The sequence below is a fragment of the Centrocercus urophasianus genome, unplaced genomic scaffold, assembly GCF_019232065.1.
Source record: "Centrocercus urophasianus isolate 14NV4802_14NV808 unplaced genomic scaffold, USGS_Curo_1.0 seq_9, whole genome shotgun sequence".
Taxonomy (NCBI): domain Eukaryota; kingdom Metazoa; phylum Chordata; class Aves; order Galliformes; family Phasianidae; genus Centrocercus; species Centrocercus urophasianus.
Window position 1 is genome coordinate 39,868,890 of NW_024885532.1, and position 23,321 is coordinate 39,892,210.

The 23,321-nt window shown below is 49.4% G+C and overlaps 1 protein-coding gene across 1 annotated transcript; it reads right to left on the reverse strand.

Annotated features, from left to right (window-relative positions):
* Positions 1–2,170: 2,170 nt before the first annotated feature.
* On the reverse strand, positions 2,171–10,716 carry ENDOD1 (endonuclease domain containing 1). Its single transcript, XM_042838700.1, has 2 exons — positions 10,349–10,716; positions 2,171–5,269 (listed from the first exon to the last, which is right to left on the reverse strand). Exons 1-2 carry the CDS (start codon positions 10,667–10,669, stop codon positions 4,136–4,138), a joined length of 1,455 nt encoding a protein of 484 aa, XP_042694634.1. The 5' UTR covers positions 10,670–10,716; the 3' UTR covers positions 2,171–4,135.
* Between the last annotated feature and the right edge of the window lie 12,605 nt (positions 10,717–23,321).

A 23,321-nucleotide genomic window follows, 5' to 3' on the forward strand; every position in this document is an offset into this window, starting at 1 on the left:
TTTCCAGCAGCACTCAGGTGTTGGTCACTGCATCCATCCTACCCACATGGAAAGGAAGAGCAACCCAAGAGCTCTCCAAGAGGATGTGGAAAAGACCATCTCACCTGGGGGACCTGAGCCCCTGGGCACCTCGAGGTTCCGAATGGCTGGGACAAGTCCCATCAGCTGCCAGCCCCAAACTAGGCTTCACTGACCCCAGCTTTGGGCACCTAGCTGAGGCATCCACGGTGAAGCCTGGATAACTCATCACCATGGATCACTGATACACCAAATAGAGGCATGCAGGTTAAGAGATTTTAAATGCCCATGCTTAGGTGCTACAAATCCAGATAGCATTGGCTTCTCCAACCCCTCATATGTCATCGCTCCATGCCCATTCCACTCAGCTCTATGGTTTGTTGGCATCAGGACCAAGCAGACTATTTCTTTGCCATTCATTCTCATTGTTGAGCTCTGGCCACTTGTTTTGAAGCATCCATCTGCCATCTTTCCTCTGCCAGAGAAGAGCTCTCACTGCTCCTTCCATGCCCAAGGGCACCTTCCTGCCCACCTGGCTCCATGGAAATATTGGGCTGGGCTTAATTCACCAGAACACGGTGGAACAAGGCTTCTGCCCCTCAAGAAAATGATTTAATTTCACAGTCTCAAGACATTTGAAAAGGAAAAGGGGTCCTGAAAATAAAAGAAAATGAGGTATCAGGCAAAGTGTGTGCCTCCCACATTCACATGTCAGGCTTGCTTGAGGAAGGAATGCACTGAATGTCCACATCCACACCTTGAATCCAGAGCATGGGCTCTTCTTGGATGTTCCTGGTCCTTTCAGCCTTGGCCTAAAAAGACTTTTCCACTAAAAATGGCAAAATACTATGAAAATAACAACAACAACAACAAATGAAAGAAAGAAAAAGTCCTGTTTGATACATCAACCTTTTCAGACAATAAATTTCCTTGGAGGTGTTCCAACCAGCTGTAATACTAACACTGCTAGGAAGTCTGCAGGCCTTTCTGCTTGGCTGAAAACACCAGTTCTGCTGAAATCAATGGCAGATGTTACCCTGTGTTAGGCACATTCACAAAGTGAAGCAAGCCCAGAACTGCACAACAAAGAGCAATTGCTCCATGCTGAGTGTGTGGCATTGCAATCTCTAAGATGCACACCGCAGACACGCCTTGCACTTTGTGCTCCCAGGCAATCCTTTCTGGCCAAACAAGTTACACTTGTAATTATTTTCCAGTGCCTGTTTCTTTTGCTAGCGCTGCCTAAGTGGAAGAGAGAACTTGTGGACAAATAGGGCTCAATTCCCCTCCAGATTGCAGCAGCTGCCTACCTTGAGAGGTGCCTAGCAGAGGATGGAGCTCCAAAGTACACGATGGCAGCAGAGGTGGGATCAGAGGACCTGACACAGGGCTGGGCCCCATGGGCTGTGCTGCTGGAGTTGCTGTTGTTCTAGACACATGGCTTGTTTCTCTGGGCTCAATCCAGAGTGAAGATAACAAAGGTCACCTTGAAGTGCACAGAAACTCCTGCAGTGATGGGCTGGGTGATCTGGTTGGGGCAAGTTCAACTCACATTGCTTTCCCTGTCCTGTGAGTGACTCTGAGCCTGCAGTTATCATGATAAAGATAAGGAAGACCAGCCCTTCCCCCTTTGTCCCTCTGCAGCTCGGGGCAGCTCTCAAGCACACAAGACCTCTCTGGGGGATGTGCTCAAGGATAGGTGTCAGCACAGAGCAACCTGCCCAGAGGCTGGACTGGTCCCAGCCTTTTCTCCTGTCCTAAGACCCTCCACCCTGGGCAGAGGGATCCCATTCCCAGCAGAGCAGGAGGTCCTGACCCCCCGTTCCCTCACATGGAAACTTCCCCTCCTGCTTCAGTCCCTTCCCACCACAGACCAGCCTGTCTTGGCAGGGAACTCTTTAGGCACACGCAGAGCTAAACACGTTGCCTGCAACCCCCAGCTCTAACTTACATATTCTATAGCTTAATGAATTAATTCTTTTTAATGTACTTTGATAATGAAAAGGTGTTTTAAAAGCACAAAAGAACCATTAATATCAGATGTCAAGCCATAAAAGAAGAACAACTACGCTGCTGTTACTTTCTCGATTAACCAGAGCTCTCTGGGCTGTGTTATCTTATTTGCAGTTGAGACAGAAATGTGATAGCCGTCCCTCTTTGCAAAAGTAACTTTTATTTTGTTAAAGCCATACATCTCCAAGGACACAGTAAAGCTCTCAAGCCATAAATCATGCCCAGATAAGAATAATCTGAAACAATACTCTGCAGCAGGATGTTGCTTGTTCTGTAACAATTACTGGGTGTTTCAGGCAGATTTCCCACTGCCTGCTCAAACATGCAGCAGAGAAGAAAAATGACCTGTGCTGGTCAGGGTCCTTCATGTTGGAATCCCAGCGTGTTCAGACAACTTTAATAGCATGGCTCCACATCTGCCCAAATCCAACACTGCTGCAGTCTCCTGGATGGAAAGAACTGGCTGCTCTGCAACCAGGGCTGCAGCATGGAGACGTGCCCGTGGGCTGGCCTCAACCTCTCTGGGTGACAGTAGTGATGGAGATGTGGTGACACCAACTCCACAGTGCACTGGGATATGAGAGCAAGTTAGAGATAAGGCCATGCTTAAGGCACAAGAGAGGCATGTGGGGGGCAGCTGGAGCTGCATTTGGACATCGGTGCCACCACGTGTGCCCCCTGAAGGTACCCTGGGGCACTCATACCGGTGCCCACCACTGCACTGACAGCTTCAGCACAAAGGAGGGATTGGTCAAAATGTTGCTGATTTTGCATGATTAGACCTTCCCTCTTCTCTTGTTCCCACAAAGTCACATCCATGGGAATAAGGCTGAAGAAACAGGAGCAGTGAGGACAGGGAGTGCAGAAGAGGGGACAGGTGCCCTTCTGGCATGAACACTGCTCATAAATGAGTCACTGGACAGAGATTTTAGCAGAATGCATACTGTGCCCCAGGCCTCCCTCACCTCCACCTGTTCTCCAGGCAAGGTCTATTAAGACATAAAATCTGTGAAAGAAGCAAAATTATCCACAGTGCTCCCTTGCTCTTCCCCTGTCATGTGTTCCCCCTGCCCCCCTTGTAAGTACATCAGTGCTGCCACCGACCCAGACCGGTCTTACAGGAAAACACACGAGGATCATTTTAGAATGACAGAATTACAGAATGGCCTGGGTTGAAAAGGATCTCAAAGATCATCCAATTTCAACCCCCCTGCCACTCGAGCTGCACTTTCACAATAGGCCTAAGAAGGATAACCAGGACAGTGCCAATCCCCAGCCTGGGCACAATCCAGCAGAGATCTCTGGCACAAAGGATCACCTGTGTGTTAGATGAACCACCGCTCTGAGCAGAGGCAGGGCAGGCTGGTCACTGACACGCAGGCTGATTCAAGGCCAAAAGCACCGTCCACATGGCTGTGCTGGGCTTTGGAGCCCACCAGCCAGAGCAAGGAATTTGGGGTTGAGATCTTGACTGGTCACCAGGGAATAGTTTGGGGAAAGTGTGCTTGGTATGGTGAAGGGAAGGAGTTGGAAGCTGGTCCGGAGAGCTGTGAAACACACCCAGCCAAATTCCTTCCCAGGCTCTGCTGGCAGGACTCCAGCGCAGTCAGCAACGCAACCAGCAGCACAACTTGGACCCATTCCCTTCCTGCTCCCCATCTTGCCCCTAACCCTTGCACTCTGCCCACCTTTTCTCTTTCAGAAACTGAAGTCCTTCCCCAGACCACCACCTCCGCACCACGAGGGATGTGCTTCTGCAGAGATCACTGCCAGTGCACAGGTCTCAGTGTTGTCTCAGTGGGAAAGAAACAACCTTGTACCACATTTAGAGAGCATCTCCCAGAGGAAGCAGCTTGATGTCTGCAAATCACAGGTAGTCTGTGACCTGCACTGATAAAATCCGAACACTTTGAAACAGATAGAGCTTGAGTTGCAATGGTGATGTCCCCTCGCGAAGTTACCTTGGCCCTCCCTGTTACTCCCCATATTATTAATGTCACTTACAATAAATACCAGAACAAAATCAACAGCATTTGGCCACATATCTTAAAGCATTTCCCCACTCCTCATTCACTTTTTGTCTTTGCAGCCTTGATTTCCACTCCTATAAGTCAGCAGAGGAGCCCTTAGGGACAAACCGCTTGGCTATGTGACAAGCCACATAATAAAAGCCATGCAGGATGGAGGCTGTGGCATCAATGGCCAGCGAGAAGGTGCCACCGATCCCAGCGGCCATGTCTTTGACAACAGAGGGAATGGCACAGATGGAGTAGTAGGGGAAAGAAGCGAGGTGAAGGACAAACCCCACAGGGATGCGTAGAATCCTATAGGCGATGACTGCCACATCTTGAATAATTCCCAGAAAGCCCAAGAAGATATTGGTGATGACCCTCCCCACATCACAGGGGATGCTGATGAGCACCATGCTGATGGCTTTAAGGTAGGACACAGTCCCGTTCCACATGCTGTAGACTCCATCCAGAAGAGTACTGCCAACTCGCTTGATAACAAGCCACAGAAAATAAAACATAAATTTCACCAGCTCCACAAACAGGTAGATGAGGAGTTCTAGAAGTTTGATGAAAGGGGTAGCAATTATGCCAACTATTTTCCCCACCAAGCCACTGTCTTTGGCCTCCTTGTCATTTGTTCCTACTTGCTCTCCAGATCGGATCTGACTGACAGCTTGCAGTATTGCTTCCATTTTCTCACTGCTTTCATTGTCTTCTCCACAGTTGCCCTTGAACAAGTCAAGCCCTGCTAGGAGCTGCTTCTCCAGCTCTCCCACTGTGAGGTCTACTAAACTGCTTTCATCATTGACTTTTTTCACCAGTCCTAGAGACCATCCCTCTGGAGCATCACAGCACGCTGCCAGCCAGAGGGTCTCTGGCACAGACACCTTGCCTTTAACTCGGACACTGGAAGGAATCGCTCCTGCAAGGAGATACAACTGGTCCTTTTTGGAACAATGAGGGATCAGAGCTTGCTCCACCACCCTCCCGATGTCACTGTGCCAGGTTTTGCTCAGAGAGGGGTGCAGAGGCACAGCATTTGTCAGTGTATAGGTGGCCATTTGGAAGTCTTCCTTGTTGAGCAAGCTAGGGTTCAGCAGCCCTCGTTCATAACCAGAGCCCACATAGTCTGAGGTCAGAGCTTGATTTGCACCAAGGTTGGCCAAAGAGCCAACAACATCAGCTTCAATCACCATCTCACGCTGGTCATTCTCTGGATCATCTATCTGAAATAGCAGAAAGAAGAGTTAGTGCGTGCAATTCACCTTCCTGCAAAGCAATGTGTAAAATAGGTTTTGAAGTACGTTTTCCATGAGGACTGCTACTACACCCTGTGCCATGGATCCCATCCTGCATCCTTCCTTACTGTCCTTGTGGCAATGGTTTCAGAGGGGTGTGCACTGCCTTTGCTGTCCTGCTAAACATGTCAGTTCAGACTGCCAGTGCTGACTGCAACTCTCCAGTCCTGCCTGCAGCACAGCACGGCCTCCAGCTGCTCACCAGCCATCCTCCATTAAGCTTCAAACTGGTGTTTATTTTCTAGAAGGGATTTTTGGTATTCCTAGGGGAAAACCTAGAAGGGATTTTTAATAGAAGGACTGATTTAAGTCTATGTTCTCACCCCCTATGGTGAAGGCACTTTCAGTCCTTTTAAGCATTTGCTGTCTCATCTGTAGTCGAATCCAAGCAATGAAGAATGAAAGGCATGATCTGTAGGATGCCTAAGGTGGGCATTTACCTGTCTCCACTAACTGAGTAAGTTGGACACCACGGCAGATGACCTGAATTTCACTGCCTTTAACACGGTCATTTTTCTGAGCTAAGGGCTTGTCATTAGCAGTCTGAACCTGATCTTTAATGACCTCCCAGAGTCCTGTGGGTGAGGAGACTTTGTCATCACAGGTCCTCAAGGTCCTCAATGAAATCTGTGCTATGAGCTTGTGTCTGCCCTTGCCACCGCGTGGAGCCAGAGGCAGTAAGAACCCCTCCCAGCACCTTGCACAGAGCTATGCAAGGAGCTCATACACAGCAGGAGCTGGAGCACTGGGGCACCATGGTGTGTTCAGGGCTTTCTCAGGTGACTGCAGCAATCCCTGCTCCTTAGACACTCCTCTTGACACTGCAGCCTCTCCAGGGGGGTGCGCCAAATTGCTCTTTTCTTCCCCAGATTAGAGGGCAAGCACGTTGGTAGGAACTCTGTGGCGACAGGCAGCCTCTGGCAGTTGCTGCCTCCTGAAATCTGTTTCTTATCCCAGCACTGCACTGACCCCATTACATCTGCTCTCTTTGCTCCTGGCCTCTAGACTGTTTACTGCACTGTATAACAAGTTTTGGAGATGTACACAGCAAACAGTTCATATTCTGCCCTGAATCAACCCCCCAGTCACCCTCCCTGATGCCTGGGATCTCCTGGAGTGTGCTTGGACACATGCCTACCATCTGTGTCCTTGAAACCTTACACGGAGCTGGCACCCTCTCAGAGCCGCAGCTCCCTGCATCCCCTCCTCTATGCTCTGTGCTCGGTGTCTGCAGCTATCCATCATCCTCACTGCACGAATCGAGGTCTGGTTGCTTCTCGCAGCAGCCAAGTCCCTGCAGCCTGGCCTCAGGGCTGTCTCTGGAGCAGGGCTGGATACAGTGCCAACATGAACCATTTCCGAGGGCTGCACTACCCCCGGCTGCCTGCTAGGAGGGATCTTGCTTCATCTAGAAGGCTTTTTGCTTCGGGACTGGAAGAATTTCTACGTGCTGATGCACAAATCTCAGTGGTTTGTTTGTTTGGTTGGTCGGTTGGTTGTTTTTTTTTTTTTTGCTTAGGCACCTACAGCCTTCTCGACAGAATAAGAAAAATGGTGAAGGGAGACTGAGGTGCTGTACTTCAAAGGCATACAGACCTGAGACTGTGCAGCTGTTTCCTTGCAGAGATTCCCCAGCTGCATGGGCATAGACTTGAATTTCTCTGGTTATGAGCTGATGCATGCATACCTGGAGGTGCCTATCAAGCAAATATGTGCTTGCTTTGCTGTTCAGCTCCAGGGCTTTGCACATACCATTGGGATTGTTTGTATGCAATTAAGAAAGAACATAAAAAATGTGGCTGTGTGCTGTGCATGCGTAAGACTCTGACATCAGTGAGTGCTTATAATAACTCATATCATGGTCTGTAATAACTCACTATTACTGAGCTTTTCATGCCTCCTGTAATCCAGCTCCAAAGGCAAGCTGTCTCTAGCACTGTATCTAACCTACACACAAGCTGCCTTCCGATTCCCACAGCCTTTGGTTTGTGTTGCAGCAAGAGCACATCTGCATCCATGGGCCAAGCGTGAATCCACCTGCCAAAATACCCTGCAATAGCTTGGGGCAAGGCCCCAGCAGACAGGTAAACAACTTGACCCTGCGAGGATTTAAAAATAAATTATGCATCCAGACACCTGTTTGGATTAGAGCCCAAGCACTATCAATGCAATACGTGCTTCATGAAGTGGGGGTTGCCATTCTGCAGAAGGGAGTGAACCTCATGCTCTCTCATGGTCTCTGTTACAGGAAGCTCAAAGTGGCTCCAGAAGCACGTTTCTCCTAATGACCAAGGCTGACAAGAACAGCAGGTCAGACGTAGCTGTGATACAAATCTTGCCTTGGTTCTCTGGCTGATGGAAGTCACCAGATGAAAACACCAGGACATTTACCCAGCCTATCCTGGACTAGAAGAGAAGAAGCACCTCCAGTGTCCTTCATTTCTCCCAAGTCAAGATTCAGACCAAACTATAGGCTTTTAGACTGAAGTGGCTTACTCTTAAACCTAAGAATCACAGAATCATTAAGTTGGAAAGAATCTCTGAGCTCTCATAACCCAACTATCAACCCACGCCCACGATGCCCACTGACCATGTCCCTCAGTGCCACATCTCCACAGCTTCTGAACACCCCCAGGGATGCTGACTGCACCATCTCCCTGGGCAGCCTGTGCCACTGCCTCACCACTCTTTCTGATAAGAAATTTTTCCTGATATCCAACCTGAACCTCCCCTGGCACAGCTATTGCCTCCTGTCCTAAAAGAAGTCATCAACAGAGCAGGTTTGGGGACCCAAGTCTCAAGGCATCCCATCAGTATCCTGATAATCCTCCTGCCCTCTCATTTTTTAACAGTCCTGGTTGCTAGATTAATTCACTGTTTCCAGCTGCCAATCAGCTGTGGGTTGTCTTGACATTCCTCTTACTTGTCATCTGATAACTGCCTCAGTATTACATTTGTATCTGGTACACACATTCCTGAGGAGGTACGCATACAGGGTGTGAGACAGAGCCCTCACAACTTATATCCTGATCTATTACCAAAAAAAAGCACGTGACAACCTTGAGTCACTCATCAGAGCGCAGAGAGAATTTTTATAGCAATTTTCCTCCTGCTTCGTCTATCTCCATGTGGGTGTGCATTCACACATAAAAAAGCACATAGCACTGTGCAGTTGGGCCTGTTGGTACCTGGCCATCTCAGTGTCAGCCAATGTAATCCTTAGGGCCCTACTGCAGAGCAGGTGTTGTGAAGACCTTTCTTCACCATTTGACTTAGCCCAACACGAGGAACGTGAGTGACAGACACTCTTCTCCACTTTCTCCTCTTGCATCAATCTGGACTGCAGCCTTGCTGCCCAGCGAAGGCATGATCCTTCTAGGCCAGAAAGAGCACCAGTGCCCTGTCCCACCACCAATAGTCTTGCTCTAGCCTTCATCCCACCTGCCTCTGCAGCCCCATAAAGGCTTCAGCATTGAGTGAGCAATGGGCACTACATCCACTACATCCACTACATCCTGCTCATCAAAACACTGGGTGGGGGACTATGGTAAGCAGGAGAGAGACAATCTCTGTCCTCTTTCCCTCCATAATGCCACCTGCTGTAGCACAGTTTCCTCCGTGGTGGCCATACTGGGACCTTTCTTTAGCTGACTCCTTCACTGTGGTACAAAAGCACAACTTGTTTAGGAAGCCTTTCACTTTCATAAAATCATAAAATGGGAGGACACTCAAAGCTCACCTCATTCCAACCTTCTGCCATGGGCTGGTTGCTCCCCACCAGCTCAGGCTGCCCAGGGCCCATCCAATCTGGCCTTGAGTACCTCCAGTGATGGGGACCCACCACCTCTGTGGGCAGCAGTGCCAGTGCCTCACCACCCTCCGAGTTAAAAATTCTTTTTAACATCTAACTTAAATTTCCCCTCTTTTAGCTTAAGGCCATTCTCCCTTGTTCTGGCACTATCAGACCATGTAAAAAGTTGGTTCCCTTCCTGCTTGTAAACTCCTTTCAAGTACTGGAAGGCCACAAGGAGGTCTTCCTGCAACCTTCTCTTCTCCAAGCTAAAACTTGTGATGCTTCTTTTGCCTGGAGCCCCACATCCTGACCACCAGTCAAGCATGGCTGTACACGGAGCATCCCTTTGAATGTGCACCATCATGTCAGTTGGGAGGCTTTGTAGTTGAAAAAGAAGGAAGCAGGCAAACAAACAGCTCAGAAAACAGCAGCCAAAGGAGTAGAGAAGGAAGCAAAAGAGTCCAGGGGATTATATTTTTTCTGAGCACCTGATCCAGCTGTAGGTGTCCCTGTTCACTGCAGGGGAGTTGGACTGGATGGCCTTTAAGGGTCCCTTCCAACCCAAACAATTGTATGATTTTTCCTGCTTAGCACTAACGGCAGCAACTCCATAGAAGAAAAGTCCTCAAAGCTCTCAGCAATTTGATGCTGTCACCAGCTGGCATCACCCCAGAACGCAGCCACTGCCTCCCATGGGCTACAGAAGGTGGGAGGCCACAGAAACTTGAGGCAGAGCCAGCCGATGGCTTCTGGGGCTGAGCAGATTTCTGAGGCAGCAAGCGCAGAGCCTGGGGAGCAGGGTGAGCGTGAGGCGGTCGAAGCAAGAGGGCTGGAAAAGAAGGGAAGCCGCTGCTGGAAAGCCTCCAGGCCTGCCCGAGCAGGTGGGTGAGCCAAACCGAGGCTCAGCAGGCGGCACGTCTGCCTCAGGTGCTGCAAGTGTCAGAGCAGCCGACCCCCCCGCGCCAGTTGTGTCCCCCGCACAGCGGGGAAAGAAACTCCAGGCTCTGCCCCGGCACGCAAAGGCAAAAGGGCAGCTGGGGCAGGGAGGGCTCTCCTCTCCCCCACTCCGCCCTCGCACTCAGCTCTCCCGACGAGCTCTTATCCATTCACTTTCAAGCACAGAAAAATCTAAGCTCGGCATCTGCCAGGGGTTCACGAGCATCCGTGGGGCTCCGTGTCTGGGAGCAGCCCCACCGCCGGGGAAGCGGACCTACCTGCGGCTCCAGCAGCCAGCTCTCGTCCGCCTCGCTTCGGGCTGCCCCCGTGTACTTGAATGCGGAATAAAGAGGGATTTTGTCCTTGGTGCTGTAGAGGGTTGCAAAGCGCGGCTCCCCGTTGTACTGCTGACAGATCTTCACGTGGAAAGGCTCGGTGAATCCTTCCGGTGGGACTCGGCCGGGGAAGAACACGTTACACTCGGCAAAGCCGGCTTCGTCCTTGCCGACGACTCTGCCCAGGGAAAAGCTCGGGAAAAGCGACAAGCAGAGCAGACACAGCGCTGACATCTTCACGGTCCGCTCCCCCGGGCCGGCCATCCGGGCTGGGTACGGCGCAGGTCTGGCGGTGCGGAGAGAGGCGAAGGCCGGCGGGCGGCGGTCCCTGCGGGCAGCGGGCGCTGCTGCCGGCGGCGGCCACGGGCGGTGCCGCGCTCACGCCCGCTGGAACGCCGGGCAAGCCGAAATCATCGCGGCTGACTGGGAGGAGGAGGAGGAGGAGGGAAGCCCTCGGCTGTGCCGTATGTAGCAGCGGGGTGTGGTGTCTGCATTGCAGCACAGTCCCCGGGAGGAATTTTGGCTGACGCAGCCAGAACCCAGTTCCTGGGGCTGCCGGGGGGGATGCCGCAAAGTCAGGTTCGGAGCCCAGAAGAAAGGGCGAGCTGCTGTCCGCAGCAACCAGCCTGGCCGAGGGACAGCGAGGAAGGGAGAGAAGGAGGAGGCAGCGCGGTGTCAGCGAGGCTGGGAACACGCTCTGTGGGGAGAGTAGCTCCGTGCCATGCTTGGCCAAACGTAGAGCTGGCAAAAAAGAAAGATAATGCAAGGACTGAAGCCACTCCTTGAGTTTATGATCGGCTGTTACCTGCCTGTGAGCCTACAGCAGCTACTGCTGGGTTAAAGAATGACTGTGCTAACTGGGAAAGTTAATGTTTTCACAGCAGTGGAGTGGAGAGACTACGGAGTATCTCAAGATCAAGAAAACCTGCCTTTCCCCACCCTAGAAAGTGCGTACGACCAGATATACTGCCAATAACTCACTCCCACAACTTAAAAAAGCCACGGTGCCATAAAGGACACTGTCATACAAAGCTGTCACATTGCTACAGCGACTTCCAAGCAGGAGTCCCCAAGTGCCACCAATTCTCAGCTGCTCTGCAAGAGGCTACATGACACACCGCCTGTACTGCGAGCAGTGCCGTGGGACGGATGTCAGGGAAGGAGCCTGTAAAAGTGCTACAAATAGCCTGGGCTCTGAGACTCATTTCTGCACTCAGGGATGGATTCCTGAAGCAGCATAGCAAAGAAATACGTCAGTGCCTTTTCATGTGATGTTATCAGCTCGGGGAGACAGAGGCAGGCTGGACAGGCTGGGGAACGGCAGGAAATGCAGCCAGTAGCTTGTTTGGTTTCCAGGCAGTGGCCTGGTCACTCAGCCCTGGCAGAAAGAATTAGTCATGTGCAGAAAGATGATGGGAATGGAAACACGTGCGTGGCCCAGCCAGAGCACAGCAGCTCCAAAAGACAGGCTCAACATTTCATTCCCCTGGGTGTAAAAAAGGCTACTGGGAAATTGAACGCTGAAGCTAACTTGAGCTGTTTGGTGTTCATCAGATCCCAGGCTTGCAATTATTTGGGCAACAGAAGTAAATATTTTCCCCATGTTCTGAGCCATGTTCTACAGGGAAAGCAAGGCAATGCAGTGCTTCTAAGCATCCCACTCTGACTGATCTGCATTATACCAAGCTGGGCATGGTCCCAACCCAGTGTGAAAGCAGGTTGGGATGCCTCAAGATGGGCACAACAACCAGCAGCATGCTGAGCAGAGGGATCCTTCTGCCAGGAAACGGGGATGTCCTGCCTCCAAGGGCACCTCAGCCTCAGTGTGATGCATCAGCATTCTTTCCAGTCCCAAGGGCCTCTTATATGCTTTTGGGGAACTGTCTTTCCGGGCTGTGAGGCTGCTCTATGCCTGCCTATTTTTTGCTGCATGCACCAGCACGTAAGTAGCACTAGGGATTCTGAAGAGTGTTCAAGGCCAGATTGGATGGGGCCCTGGGCAGCCTGGTCTAGTATTAGATACGGAGGTTGGCAGCCCTGCATGTGATTGGGGGGCTGGAGCTTGATGATCCTTGAGGTCCCTTTCATCCCAGGCCATTCTACGATTCTACGATTCCATGATTCTATGATTCCATGATTCTATGAAGAGTGCTCAGGATCTCCTGTTCCATGCTGACTACCAATATGGGCACCAGCATGGACCAAGGGATGATGACACTGCCATAAACCCGGTGAGGCTGGCACTGAAGGCAAACAGTTGTGCTTGATGTGATGGAGAAGAGGGAGCTCATGGAAGGTAAAAGAGACATGCTCATAGTACCATAGAATCATTTGAGTTGGAAGGGACCCTTAAAGGCCATCTCCCCTGCAATGAACAGGGACACCTACAGCTAGATCAGGTGCTCAGAGCCCCATCCATCCTGACATTAAGTATCTCCAGGGATGGGCATCCACCACATTTCTGGGCAAAGGGACAAGAGAAAGGTGATGTATCAGCAGCAGGTAAAGGTGCATGGGAGGAGAGGAGACGCTGCACAGCACAGATTGCATGCATGCTGAATTTGCAAGGCATGCCAGAGAGAAAGTGGGGAGAAGTGATTTGTGACAAATTTTGGAGAAAGGACAAGAAAAGAGGCTCTAGAAAATGATGTTGACCTGGAGGAAGAGAAGGAGATTGAGCAAAAATTAGTTGATGAGATACTAAGGAAAGCTTAAGAAGGGAAATGGATAGAAATAGATGTGAAGAAACCCAGAGGGGAGAATGGGAGTGGTCAAATGAACAGATGGGAGAGAGCTGAGGAAAGCTGTTTTCTGTGAAAAGAAAATGAGGAGAACAACATGAAGATGGGGAGACAGAAAGGAGGCTTTCATCCATCTTCATTGACCTCCTCTTCCTGAGAGTCTCAAGCACAAAGACCAAACAATCCTGAAAAACACGGCAGTATTCAGCCCTGTAACAACAGGAGGCCACTGGCTTGTCTGCCCACTTTCCCACACTGTGCCTCCAGCCCGGTCTCTCTGTTCACATGGTTGACACTGAGTTTGCTGCAAATAACTCCTTTCTCCTCACATGCCTGACCCTGCTAGCCTAGACTTCCCAAACATACTTGACTCCAAGTATTTCTCCAGGGCAGATCTCTTGTCTCAGCTATGAGCTCTGGGTGGGTTGCCAGACTGTATGTGACTGTCCCATTCTATTCGGAACAAAAAGGAAGAAGAAAGTGATTCAGTGGAGACACCACTGTCAAAGATTTGGCTCAGAGCGCGGCAGTCCCAGCAGACACGCCACTGCATGTCAGAGATCACATCTGCCTCTTCCTTGTCTCATGGGGATGGAGTTTCTTGCTAAAATTAACTCAAAAGCGTGGTCTGGGAAAGGAGCCCAGTGCTGAGCTAGGGAGAAAAGAAAATCTGAAACAGTTTCTGTGTTAAAACGAAGAGATCCAAGGATGGGAGGAAGAGGGGTAGAAAGAAGATGATCATCTATTTGGGGAAGCAAGGCACTGTTGCAATTTTGATTCCCACCTTAAACCAGGTCTTTGTGCCACTCTCTGCTGCCTGCTTGTTAGATGCTCACACAGACAACTTCACACCTTCCCCATGGCATCCTTCACGCTGGTCAGCATCACCAACAGTGCTGCTGCACTGCCCTCCTCTTGCCATGATTCTCACAGCACAGGGAGCACCAGCGAGAGTAATGGCCTCAAGCTGCACCAAGGGAGGTGCAGGTTGGATATCAGGAAATATTTCTTCTCAAGAGAGTGGGAGGCAGTGGCACAGGCTGCCCACAGAGGTGGTGCAGTCAAGAACCATGGAGCTATGACAGAGGAACAGGGGCAGTGGGCATGGTGGGGGTGGGCTGATGGCTGGACTAGGTGATCTTAAAGGTCTTTTCCAACCTTCCATGATTCTATGAAAGACCACCAGACATCTCAAGGTCAGGGTATCAGGGATGCAGACTTGCACGTATAACAAATAAAAGCGATAAAATCCTGAGTCCACATCCTTCAGCACTTCATCATTAGTCTTCAGACTCAAGAAATCTCTACTAATTGAAGGAACTAGAAAATAAGACAAGAGGAGTGACTGAGAAATTTGGGATTGTTTAGTTTGGAGAAAAGTAGGCCAACCTCCTTACTTGCTCCTTCCAATTGCATGGAAGGAGGCTGCAGTAAGGTGGGTATTGGTCTCTTTTTTCAGTTGAGAAGTGACAGTGATGCAAGGAAATAGCCTCAAGTAGCAGCAAAGAAGGTTTAGAGTGGATATTGGGAAGAATTTATTCACAAATAGGGTGGTCAAACATTGGAATGGGCTGCCCGTGCTGGAGTCGCCATCCCTGGAGGTATTTGAGAGCTATGTAGATGTGATGCTAAATGATGTGGTTTTGTGGTGGGACTCAGTAGGTCACGTTGATGGCTGGACTTGGTGATCTTGAAGGTCTTTTCCAACCTGGATAATTCTATGGATCTGGACAAACTCCAGGGTATTAGAGACTAGCACAACAAATCTCCAGTGTTTGACAGCCCAAGTCCTAGAGGAGAGAAGGCTGTGGGGTGACCTCACTGCAGACTTTCAGTAACTAAAGGCAGCCTATAAGCAGGAGGGGAATCAACAAGGCAGATAATATCAAGACTAGGGGAAATGGTTTTAAGTTGAAGGAGGGAAGGCTTAGGTTGGATGTCAGGGGGAAGTTCTTTACTATGAGAGTGGTGAGGTGCTGGAACAGCTGCCCAGAGAGGTTGTGGATGCTCTGACCCTGGAGGTGTTCAAGGCCAGGTTGGATGGGGCCCTGGGCAGCCTGGTCTGGTATTAAATGGGGAAGTTGGCAGCCCTACTTGCAGCAGCGGGTTGGAGTTTGATGATCCTTGAGGTCCTTTCCAACCCAAGCCATTCTATGATTCTATGATAAGTTGGATAGATTTAGATTTTGAAAGTACATGGCAACATTTTTAATAGCGTGAATTTTAACTACAGAAATGAGTTATTTAAAGATGTGCCGAAAGCTCAACAATACAATTTTTTAAACCAAGATTAAAAGAGATGATAGTTTGTGTGACAGTCAGTTTGCACAGCCACAGCAGTTCTTTCACATCTTAAATTTGTTTGGGACAAGAAAGTCACTCGCATGCTGTTCTTCTAGGTGCTACTACTTACTTTTCCTCATTGCCAGCATTCGGTCTTTTCACAAGCGCGGTGTGGCTCAGCCAGTGCTGAGGCTGTGCCGTGTGGAAGCCAGGTGTGAGACGGCTCCTTACAGGCTGCGCTGGCAGAAAACCCACGGGTGGGACCACAATGAGAGGCACAGGCTTGTTGCACTTGCATCATCTCTGAAGAGGGAATGAGAAAGCCATGATCTTTCAGAAAGCTAAACCTGCTGGGGGGGGCCCAGCTGTAATCAGGAGGCAGACAGCAGCCGCACCCAGGGCTGATCGTCTCCAGCAATATTTGGCACTGAGGAGTGGGAGGAGGAGCGAGGAGGCTTTTCTCCATGTCTCGTTGCTGCAATGCACCTCGAGGCTGCTGCAGGCATATGTTAACATCACATTTTCCACACTGTACTTCTGGCTGTGCTACTCTTGGGCAGCACTGCCTTGGGATGGATTCAGACATGAAGAGCAGAGCCACCATTCCTGGGATCGTGTCACTGCCCTGAGCACAGGCGGAGCTTCAGCCATCTGTGTGCGCACGGCAGCATGTGTGCAGTGGGGAACTTCCTCTAGAAAACAAAGGCAGCAATGCTTCTGGGCACAATAACTGACCACAGTGAGGAAGGAAATTCTAGTCTTAAATTAGTGCTTTAAATAAATGAGTGGCTGTTTGAGAACACAGGTTAAAATAGAAATGCAAAACTCCAGGTCTCTGGAGAGCAAACCTGGCAGAGCTGTGATTTTAACTTATCTTAAAAGAAGAAAAGGATTTTGCAGCCTCTGTTCTGGGATCTGCTACAGAACTGTTACTGATTATTTACACTGCCTGTTTTGACTTTCTTTGGAGGTGTATTAACATGTTTGTGGCTGTGTACACTTGTCATGCTTTGCAAAGGGCATGAAAACTTTGCTTGTCCTCATCTTGTGCAGCCATGAATCCTTTCCTTAATGCAGGCAGTCGGTGCAAGCTTGTTCCTACTCTCTTAACTTCAGCATCAGCAGCCAGGCGGCCAAGGTTTTAGTCCTTCCTCCTTCAGTAGGCAAGCAGGGGTTGGGGCCAACCCTCCTTCTCCACTCTAGTGCTTCAGTCACGGTCGTGCTGCTCTGAGCAATTTCTCGTGCTGTTGGGCTGTGCATGAAGCCTCCTGTTCATATCATTAAAGTACTTAAATTCTCTATTAAATGTGCAGTAAGGACATACTCATGGCTCAGCAGGGACCACTGCAGTCCCATTAAGCATCAGCCTCTGTACCATGACATGATGCTCTCCAGGTCCTCTGCAGCACCCTGGAGGACAGAAGCCCTGTATGCACACCTGATCCTCTGCACCCAGCAGTGCAGCACCACTGCATGGTTCATCACTGAACCATCCTCGAGCACGGCATGACAGAGTTGCTAAGTGCATGCCAATGCAGTAATGAGTGAGAGCAGTAAGATCAAGGTGCTTCGTGTGAGCTTTTGCATGTGAGCTGCAGCACAGAAGTGAGATGGGCTGCTTGTACTGTGCTCATTTCAGGCAGTGGGCCAGGGAGAGCAGGAAAGGGAGGGGAATGCTAAGCTCAGTTTCAGTTGCTACTACTCAGCAGCGGTGACACGGAAGCAGGCAGCATCTCGCCAAGGAGAGGCAAACGTGCAGAATGCCTGCACAACGCCCTGCTGGGGCACCTCCAGCTCCCACAGCACTGTGCTCAGCTCTGGCTGGGGCAGCTGGCCACTGCAAACCCTGAGCCAACCATCCATACAAGGCTCAGTGTCAAGTCTAGCTCAGATAGATGTTGCAGTTCTTATGGTAAAAATACAAATGGAAGCACCCTCATGAGCACATCCCTGCAGCACTATGCTCAGGCCTGGAGCCCCCAGCACAGGAAGGATGTGGAGCTGTTGGATCGGGTCCAGAGGGCCACGAAGATGCTCAGAGCGCTGGAGTACAGAAGACAGGCTGAGGCAGCTGGGCTTGTTCAGCACAGAGAAGAGACACCAAGGAGACCTCATTGTGGTGTGACAGTACCTAAAGGAGCCTGCAGGCAAGATGGGGAGGGACCCATCATCAGGGAGTACAGGGATAGAACAATGTGAAATGGCTTTAAATCAAATGGGGTAGATTTGGGTTATACATTAGAAAGATTTTTTTTTGCAGTAGTGGTGGTTATATGCTGGCACAGGCTGCCCAGAGAAGCTGTGGGTGAGCCATCCCTGGTAGTGCTCAGGGCCAGGCAGGATGGAGCTGTGGTCAGTCTGGTCCAGTGGAAGGGGTCCTTGCTCATGGCAGGAGGGCTGGGACTGGATGATCACTACGGTCCCTTTCAATCCAAACCATTTTAGAATTTGGTGATTCAGTGATTCTGTTATTCTATAAAAGCTCTCTGGGCTTCGTAACACAGGAAATCAAACCACACCCTGCTGTTTTATGGGATATTGTACCTACAGGTCTCAGAGAAAAAGCCTTTGGTGCTTTATCCAGCTTTTTATAAAGAAGGAACAGTGCAGGACCTGGGGAGTGGGGGTTAACTTTTGCAAGGTTCCCAAGCTAGTTGCTGTGCTGGGAGGAAATACAAGTTTCTTTTTCTTCTGCTTATTGCAGGCCTCCATAAGCAAAGGCTCCCCAGAGGTCTCAGACCTGAAATAATGTGAATTGGAACAAAGAAAAAAGGAAGAATCAACCTGGCATCTCTTCACTTCTACATCAAGAGCACATTGTTTTCCAAGCTGTTGTTCTTTGTTTTCACTTGACTCCGAGTGAACTGATTTCTGCCCACACCCAAAAGGAACAATGCGGGTGTTTGGGATTGCTCCTGACTCTGCAGTGCCTCCAGACTGAACAAACACGTTGCAGAGTGCAGGGTCAGTAGCTAAAGGTGGGCTGTTGCAGATTAAGAGGGATTGCTGTTGGTTGACAGCAGTTGGAATCCTTTTAGTTATTAAATTGTCATAAATTAATATGGCATCTTTGGAGGACGTGGGAACTGATCCTATGGCTTACCTTGTTTTCAGTGAGCTTGAGGGCTGCACTACTGAAATGCTGCTGGAAAAGAAACTCAGCCAGGTTTTAAATGGGTCAGGATGATGCATGGCTGTTTGCTCTTCTTATAAACTCTTCCTCGCATTCCTGATTCAGAGACTCACTATAGACTAGGAGAGTCCATGCTTTCATGCTGGCTGCTCTGTTCCTTGCAGCCCCATTTACAAAAAATACTTAGCTGCACCTTGAATCTTCCAGTAACAGAAATTTTAAATCCAGAAGAGTCTCATCCAACTGAACTTGTCTGGTCTGGAGAAGAGGAGGCTCCGTGCAGCTCCCTGAGCAGGGGAGGCAGACAGAGGTGCTGGACTCTGCTGCTGGGAACTGGTGGCAGGACAAGAATGGCACAGAGCTGAGCCAGGGGAGGCTCAGATTGGACATTAGGAAACATTTTGTACCATAAGGATGGTCAAACACTGGGACAGGTGGCTGATGCCCCATGCATCCCTTCTCCATTCTGCCTGATAAGCTGCCTGTGGGGTGCTTCACTGGTATTCTTTGTTCCATATCTACACAAACAGTGAAAAAACCCCAAGAGAGTCCACAGCAGTGTGTGGGCAGCAGGCCCTTGCCTCCTGGATGGGCGATACAATGCTCATTTGGGTGTCTGGGCATCCAGATACTGAAAGTCCTCCCAGACAAGCAGGGACTGAGTCATTGTCAGCCAGCTGAGAAAAGGATAAAATTAGCTTAGTCCTTAGCAGAGCTGTTTGGCTAGTAATTCACACAGTGAGGTATTTTTGCCTAACGCTGGATGCAGCTATCGAGAGAGGTATCGCCCAGCAGCTCATCTGCATATAAATATCACAGGGCTAAAATAAATTGCTTTGTCCAAGCTCAAAGAAATTATTTGATTCTGCAGAAACAAGAATTCCCCCACAGGAACGAGCGTGTGCCCAAGATAGAGAGCAGCAGAGCTGTGTGCTCTTCAGTGCCACCCATGCCCCCAGCACCCTCCTCCCTCCCTTGCTGAGTGCCTTTGGGCTGACATCACCTTGTGGGTGGGGAACTGCTCCAGCACAGCCCCACGGGCAGCAGCTCCCCCAGCCCTCCTGCCCCACTGTGGGCTCTTCTCCATGGGCTGCAGCTCTAGCCTGGACTGCTCCTGCAGGGGTATCCATGGGCTGTGCCTCCTCAAGGCCTCATCCATTGCTGCACAGTGGGCTCCTTTATGGCTGCACATGGAGACGTGCTTCATGTGGTGCCTGTGGGCTGCAGGGGGATGGCATGCTCCTCTGTGGGCCTCTCCTGAAAGCTTAGGAAGGGCCTAGTTCATGTTCTTGCCTGTGCCTTTTCTTGCAGGGAATTCTTGCTGACTCCTGGATTTTTCTCTGTTGAGAATCATTATAAAGTCTCTTCCTCATTGCAAAGCCATTGTCAGATCATGCTTACTTCAAGAAGCAAAGACAGACAGCAGTACAGGGGCTGTGATTGAGCACAGAGGCAAACAGCCAAAGAATCAGTGGGGTGGGAGGCAGATGGGAGGAGTCTGAGAGCTGGGATGATTCTGTAAGCACACAGAAGAGCAGCAGCACAAGGGTTTCATAGCAGTACAAGAGTTTTATGGCCCCACAGCAGTACAGAGGGCATGATGGTGAGCAAGCCCTTGGAGATGCCTTCATCGGAAAACAGCGCCATGCTGGCTCACCAGCTGAATCACAGCCCAGCCAGACCTCTGTTCTTTTCCCAATCAAGGAAACAGAGACTTCCCACCAACTTCTTTTAAGGCTGCTGTTTGGATGCTGAGCATTCCTGCGCTGGGCTGCCACTGCTGACAGTTCCCTGCAACATCACCAGGGCAGTGGGAGGCTCAGTCCTTGAAAGAACACATGTCCCAAGGAAGGAAATGTGCTGTGGCCATGCAAGCCACGTCCTGAATGGCAAGACACAGGTTCTTAAGGAAGGGTGGCAAGGGGAAAATTCCAGCTCAGACATTTCCATTTGGGCACAAACCTCTGCTCAGGTCGAGGACATGCTGGTGTACTGCTCACAGTCCCACATGGCTTTAAAAGCACAGATCACATGCAGTGCTGCTGTACCTGAGGGTGGGCAGAAGGTGATCTCAGAGCCTACAGTGCAAGAGCCAAGGATTCAGAGAAGGAAGTTCCCTTGTTTAAGTTCCCACCCTGAAAAAAAAAAAGAAAGAAAAAAAAAAACAAACAGTGGAAAGCAACAATTAAATCTACAAGTAACGTTAAAAATGGAAGAAATGAGGAAGAGATGGCAAAAAGTACACATAAGAAGCTTTAAAGAACAAAAATATGACACAGGAAAGAGGGGGATATATCCCTGCTTTGGCAAGACAAAGAGGGGCTTTTTGAAGTCCATTAGAAACGCAAGAAATCTTCATAATGTCAAAGGCCAAGAAGCAGATGAGAAAAATATTAATAAGTCTCCAAACAGGCACAAGGTTTATGCAAATGCTTTTGTTCTCTTTTAGGAAGTGATGCATTCTGCAGTCCTTTGGTAATCTCACAGAAGGACCAACATTTAAGATCCATACATATTTGCAAAAGTCCCAGCATCCTGGAGCACTGAGATAACCAGAGAATATTGGTCTCTTGGTATGAACCTTTAAAATGTCTCTGGATACAGGAAAGCTGCAGAGAACAGAAGCCCACGGATTCTGGGGAGCTGCTGTTCTTCAGCAGGAGTTTCAGTTTGGTCATAAAGAGGCCCTGTAAATGTAACAAATGGAGAATTCATGACATGTTTGATTGGTGGTTCATTATGATTGCAAAACAGGCACTTTGCTGTAGGAGCTGCACCCCTTGGTGTGTGTGTCAGCGCCCAGAGGAAGTAACGTGGTAGTCTCTGTATTCTGCATTTGCACTGGTGATCTACAAATAAATACAGCATTGCAGTAAAAACATTAACAGGTACCATCACGAATTTGGGATGGTGACTAAGAGACCATGGCAGTGATACCACAAGGGTGGTTTTTTTTTCAAGCCAGATGCATTTAACACAAGTAAAGATGTCAATTCATCTAGGATCAAAGACTACATGACTTTTTTTAACCAGAAAGCAACAGCCCTGGAAAGAATTTAAGAATCAGCAAGACTTGCGTCTGCATTGGAGTGCCCAGAGCAGTGGTGTGGGGAAGAAAGCCAGTGTGATTCTTGGGTATGTAAACAGCTGCATAGAAAGCTGGGGGGGAAAGGGATCTTAGATCTCCAGCTCACCTCATTGGGGTTGATGTCGAAAGAGTTCTCATACTTCTGATGATGGTAAGTTAGAAGGAGAGGAAGAAAAAGCAAATAACTGGTGGGAAGAAGGAAAGGACTAGAAGTGGCCAGTCTGCTTACCTCATGCAAAGGTAGTTACAGGACTAGCTTACAAAGTGTAAATACCTGGTGGGAAAATGGGCTTTTCACATTGTGCACAGCAGATACCCAAGGTTGAGAAGAAAGACAAATGATCTGAAATTAAAAGTAAACAAACAGCCATTTTGAACTGTGAGGATAATTAATCACTTCAGGAAATCGTTAAGGGAAGCAGTGAATTTTCCTGCTTTTCATGTTACCCGTGTAATTCAGAATCTCTCCCTAAGAGTTGCCACAGCCAAATTGCTCAGCAGAGGAATAGCCAAGGGTGTGTCCATAGGGAAATAATTGGTGCAAAGAGGTACAAGGCTCAGGAAGACAGCAGTCTTTGGTCATGAACTGGTCTGATCAGAGCAAGCATAGGAAGGTAAAAGACCTGGGATTTTGTCATTGCTTTTTTTTTTTTAAACCTTATCTGATGGTTCACGATCATGAAAACAGGGCCTGGAATGCAGAAATTCCCACTTACAGACAAGTGGCTATACCACTGAATTTTATTGGTGTTGCCTTCTACATACATGCTCTCATGAATGAATCTTTCATTCTTTCCAAGAGAAGCTATGAGAGGGCTCTCCCAAGGCTCCATCCCTCTCTCCGTGCAGTGAAACCCCAAGGCAGGGCCATGCTGCCCAACAGTTCAGGCAGGCCCATGCTCCTCATCCCAGGAGACCACGAGAAGGCAGAGGGGCTGCCAAGGGAGGACCTTCACCAGTGCAGAAAAAGAAAAAAGCCATGCCACGTTGCTCAGGACCTGCTCTGGGGGTCCCTGCTTGAGCAGGAGTTGGACCAGATGGGCCCAGATGTCCCTGTCAACCACAGCCATTCTATGATTCTGTAAACATAAAGAGTTTGGGCCAGTCTTGAACATGTTTGGGGTTAGTTCAGATCTAAGAAGCTTAGCATCCTGCTCACGCTGAAGCCCAACAGAAATGAGATATATTCCCCAGCTCAGTGAGCAGGAAGCTTTCATAAATGATTTAATGATTATCAATAAAGAAAGAAATTAATTATTAGAGACCTTTAAGATCAAAAGTTGTGGACCTGTGAAGGTTCAGTTCCACTGTAGCAAGACTGAGGTGGGATTTTTATGGAGTCCAGACTCAGGCACCTCAACTCCTCCAGAATCTCTTCTTCAGCACCCACATCTTCTAAGGAAGACTTTGTCCACAGAATGTGCCCATAGCTGTTTTTACCTCACATCTATACTCACAAACTGGGAGGAAACACCTCAGGGTTGCAGGGAACAATTCTGACCAAAGACACCACAGCTTTCCTTTATTCAAAGATCAGAGCAGTCAAATTAGTGTAAGAGCTACTTCTGATTTAAGGCTCAAAGGTAGATATTAATGCATATACAAATAACACCCACCATCAGAGGTGGATGCGCTGATTCAGCTTGGAAAGCTGGGCTCCATCAGGAGAGG

What these genes read in the sequence shown, in the direction of transcription:
- ENDOD1 (XM_042838700.1), bottom strand. Translation starts at nt 10,669, where the DNA reads ATGGCCGGCCCGGGGGAGCGGACCGTGAAGATGTCAGCGCTGTGTCTG. An exon ending in GCTGGCTGCTGGAGCCGCAG is followed by an intron (nt 5,270 to 10,348) that starts GTAGGTCCGCTT and finishes CTGCTATTTCAG; the next exon opens with ATAGATGATCCAGAGAATGA.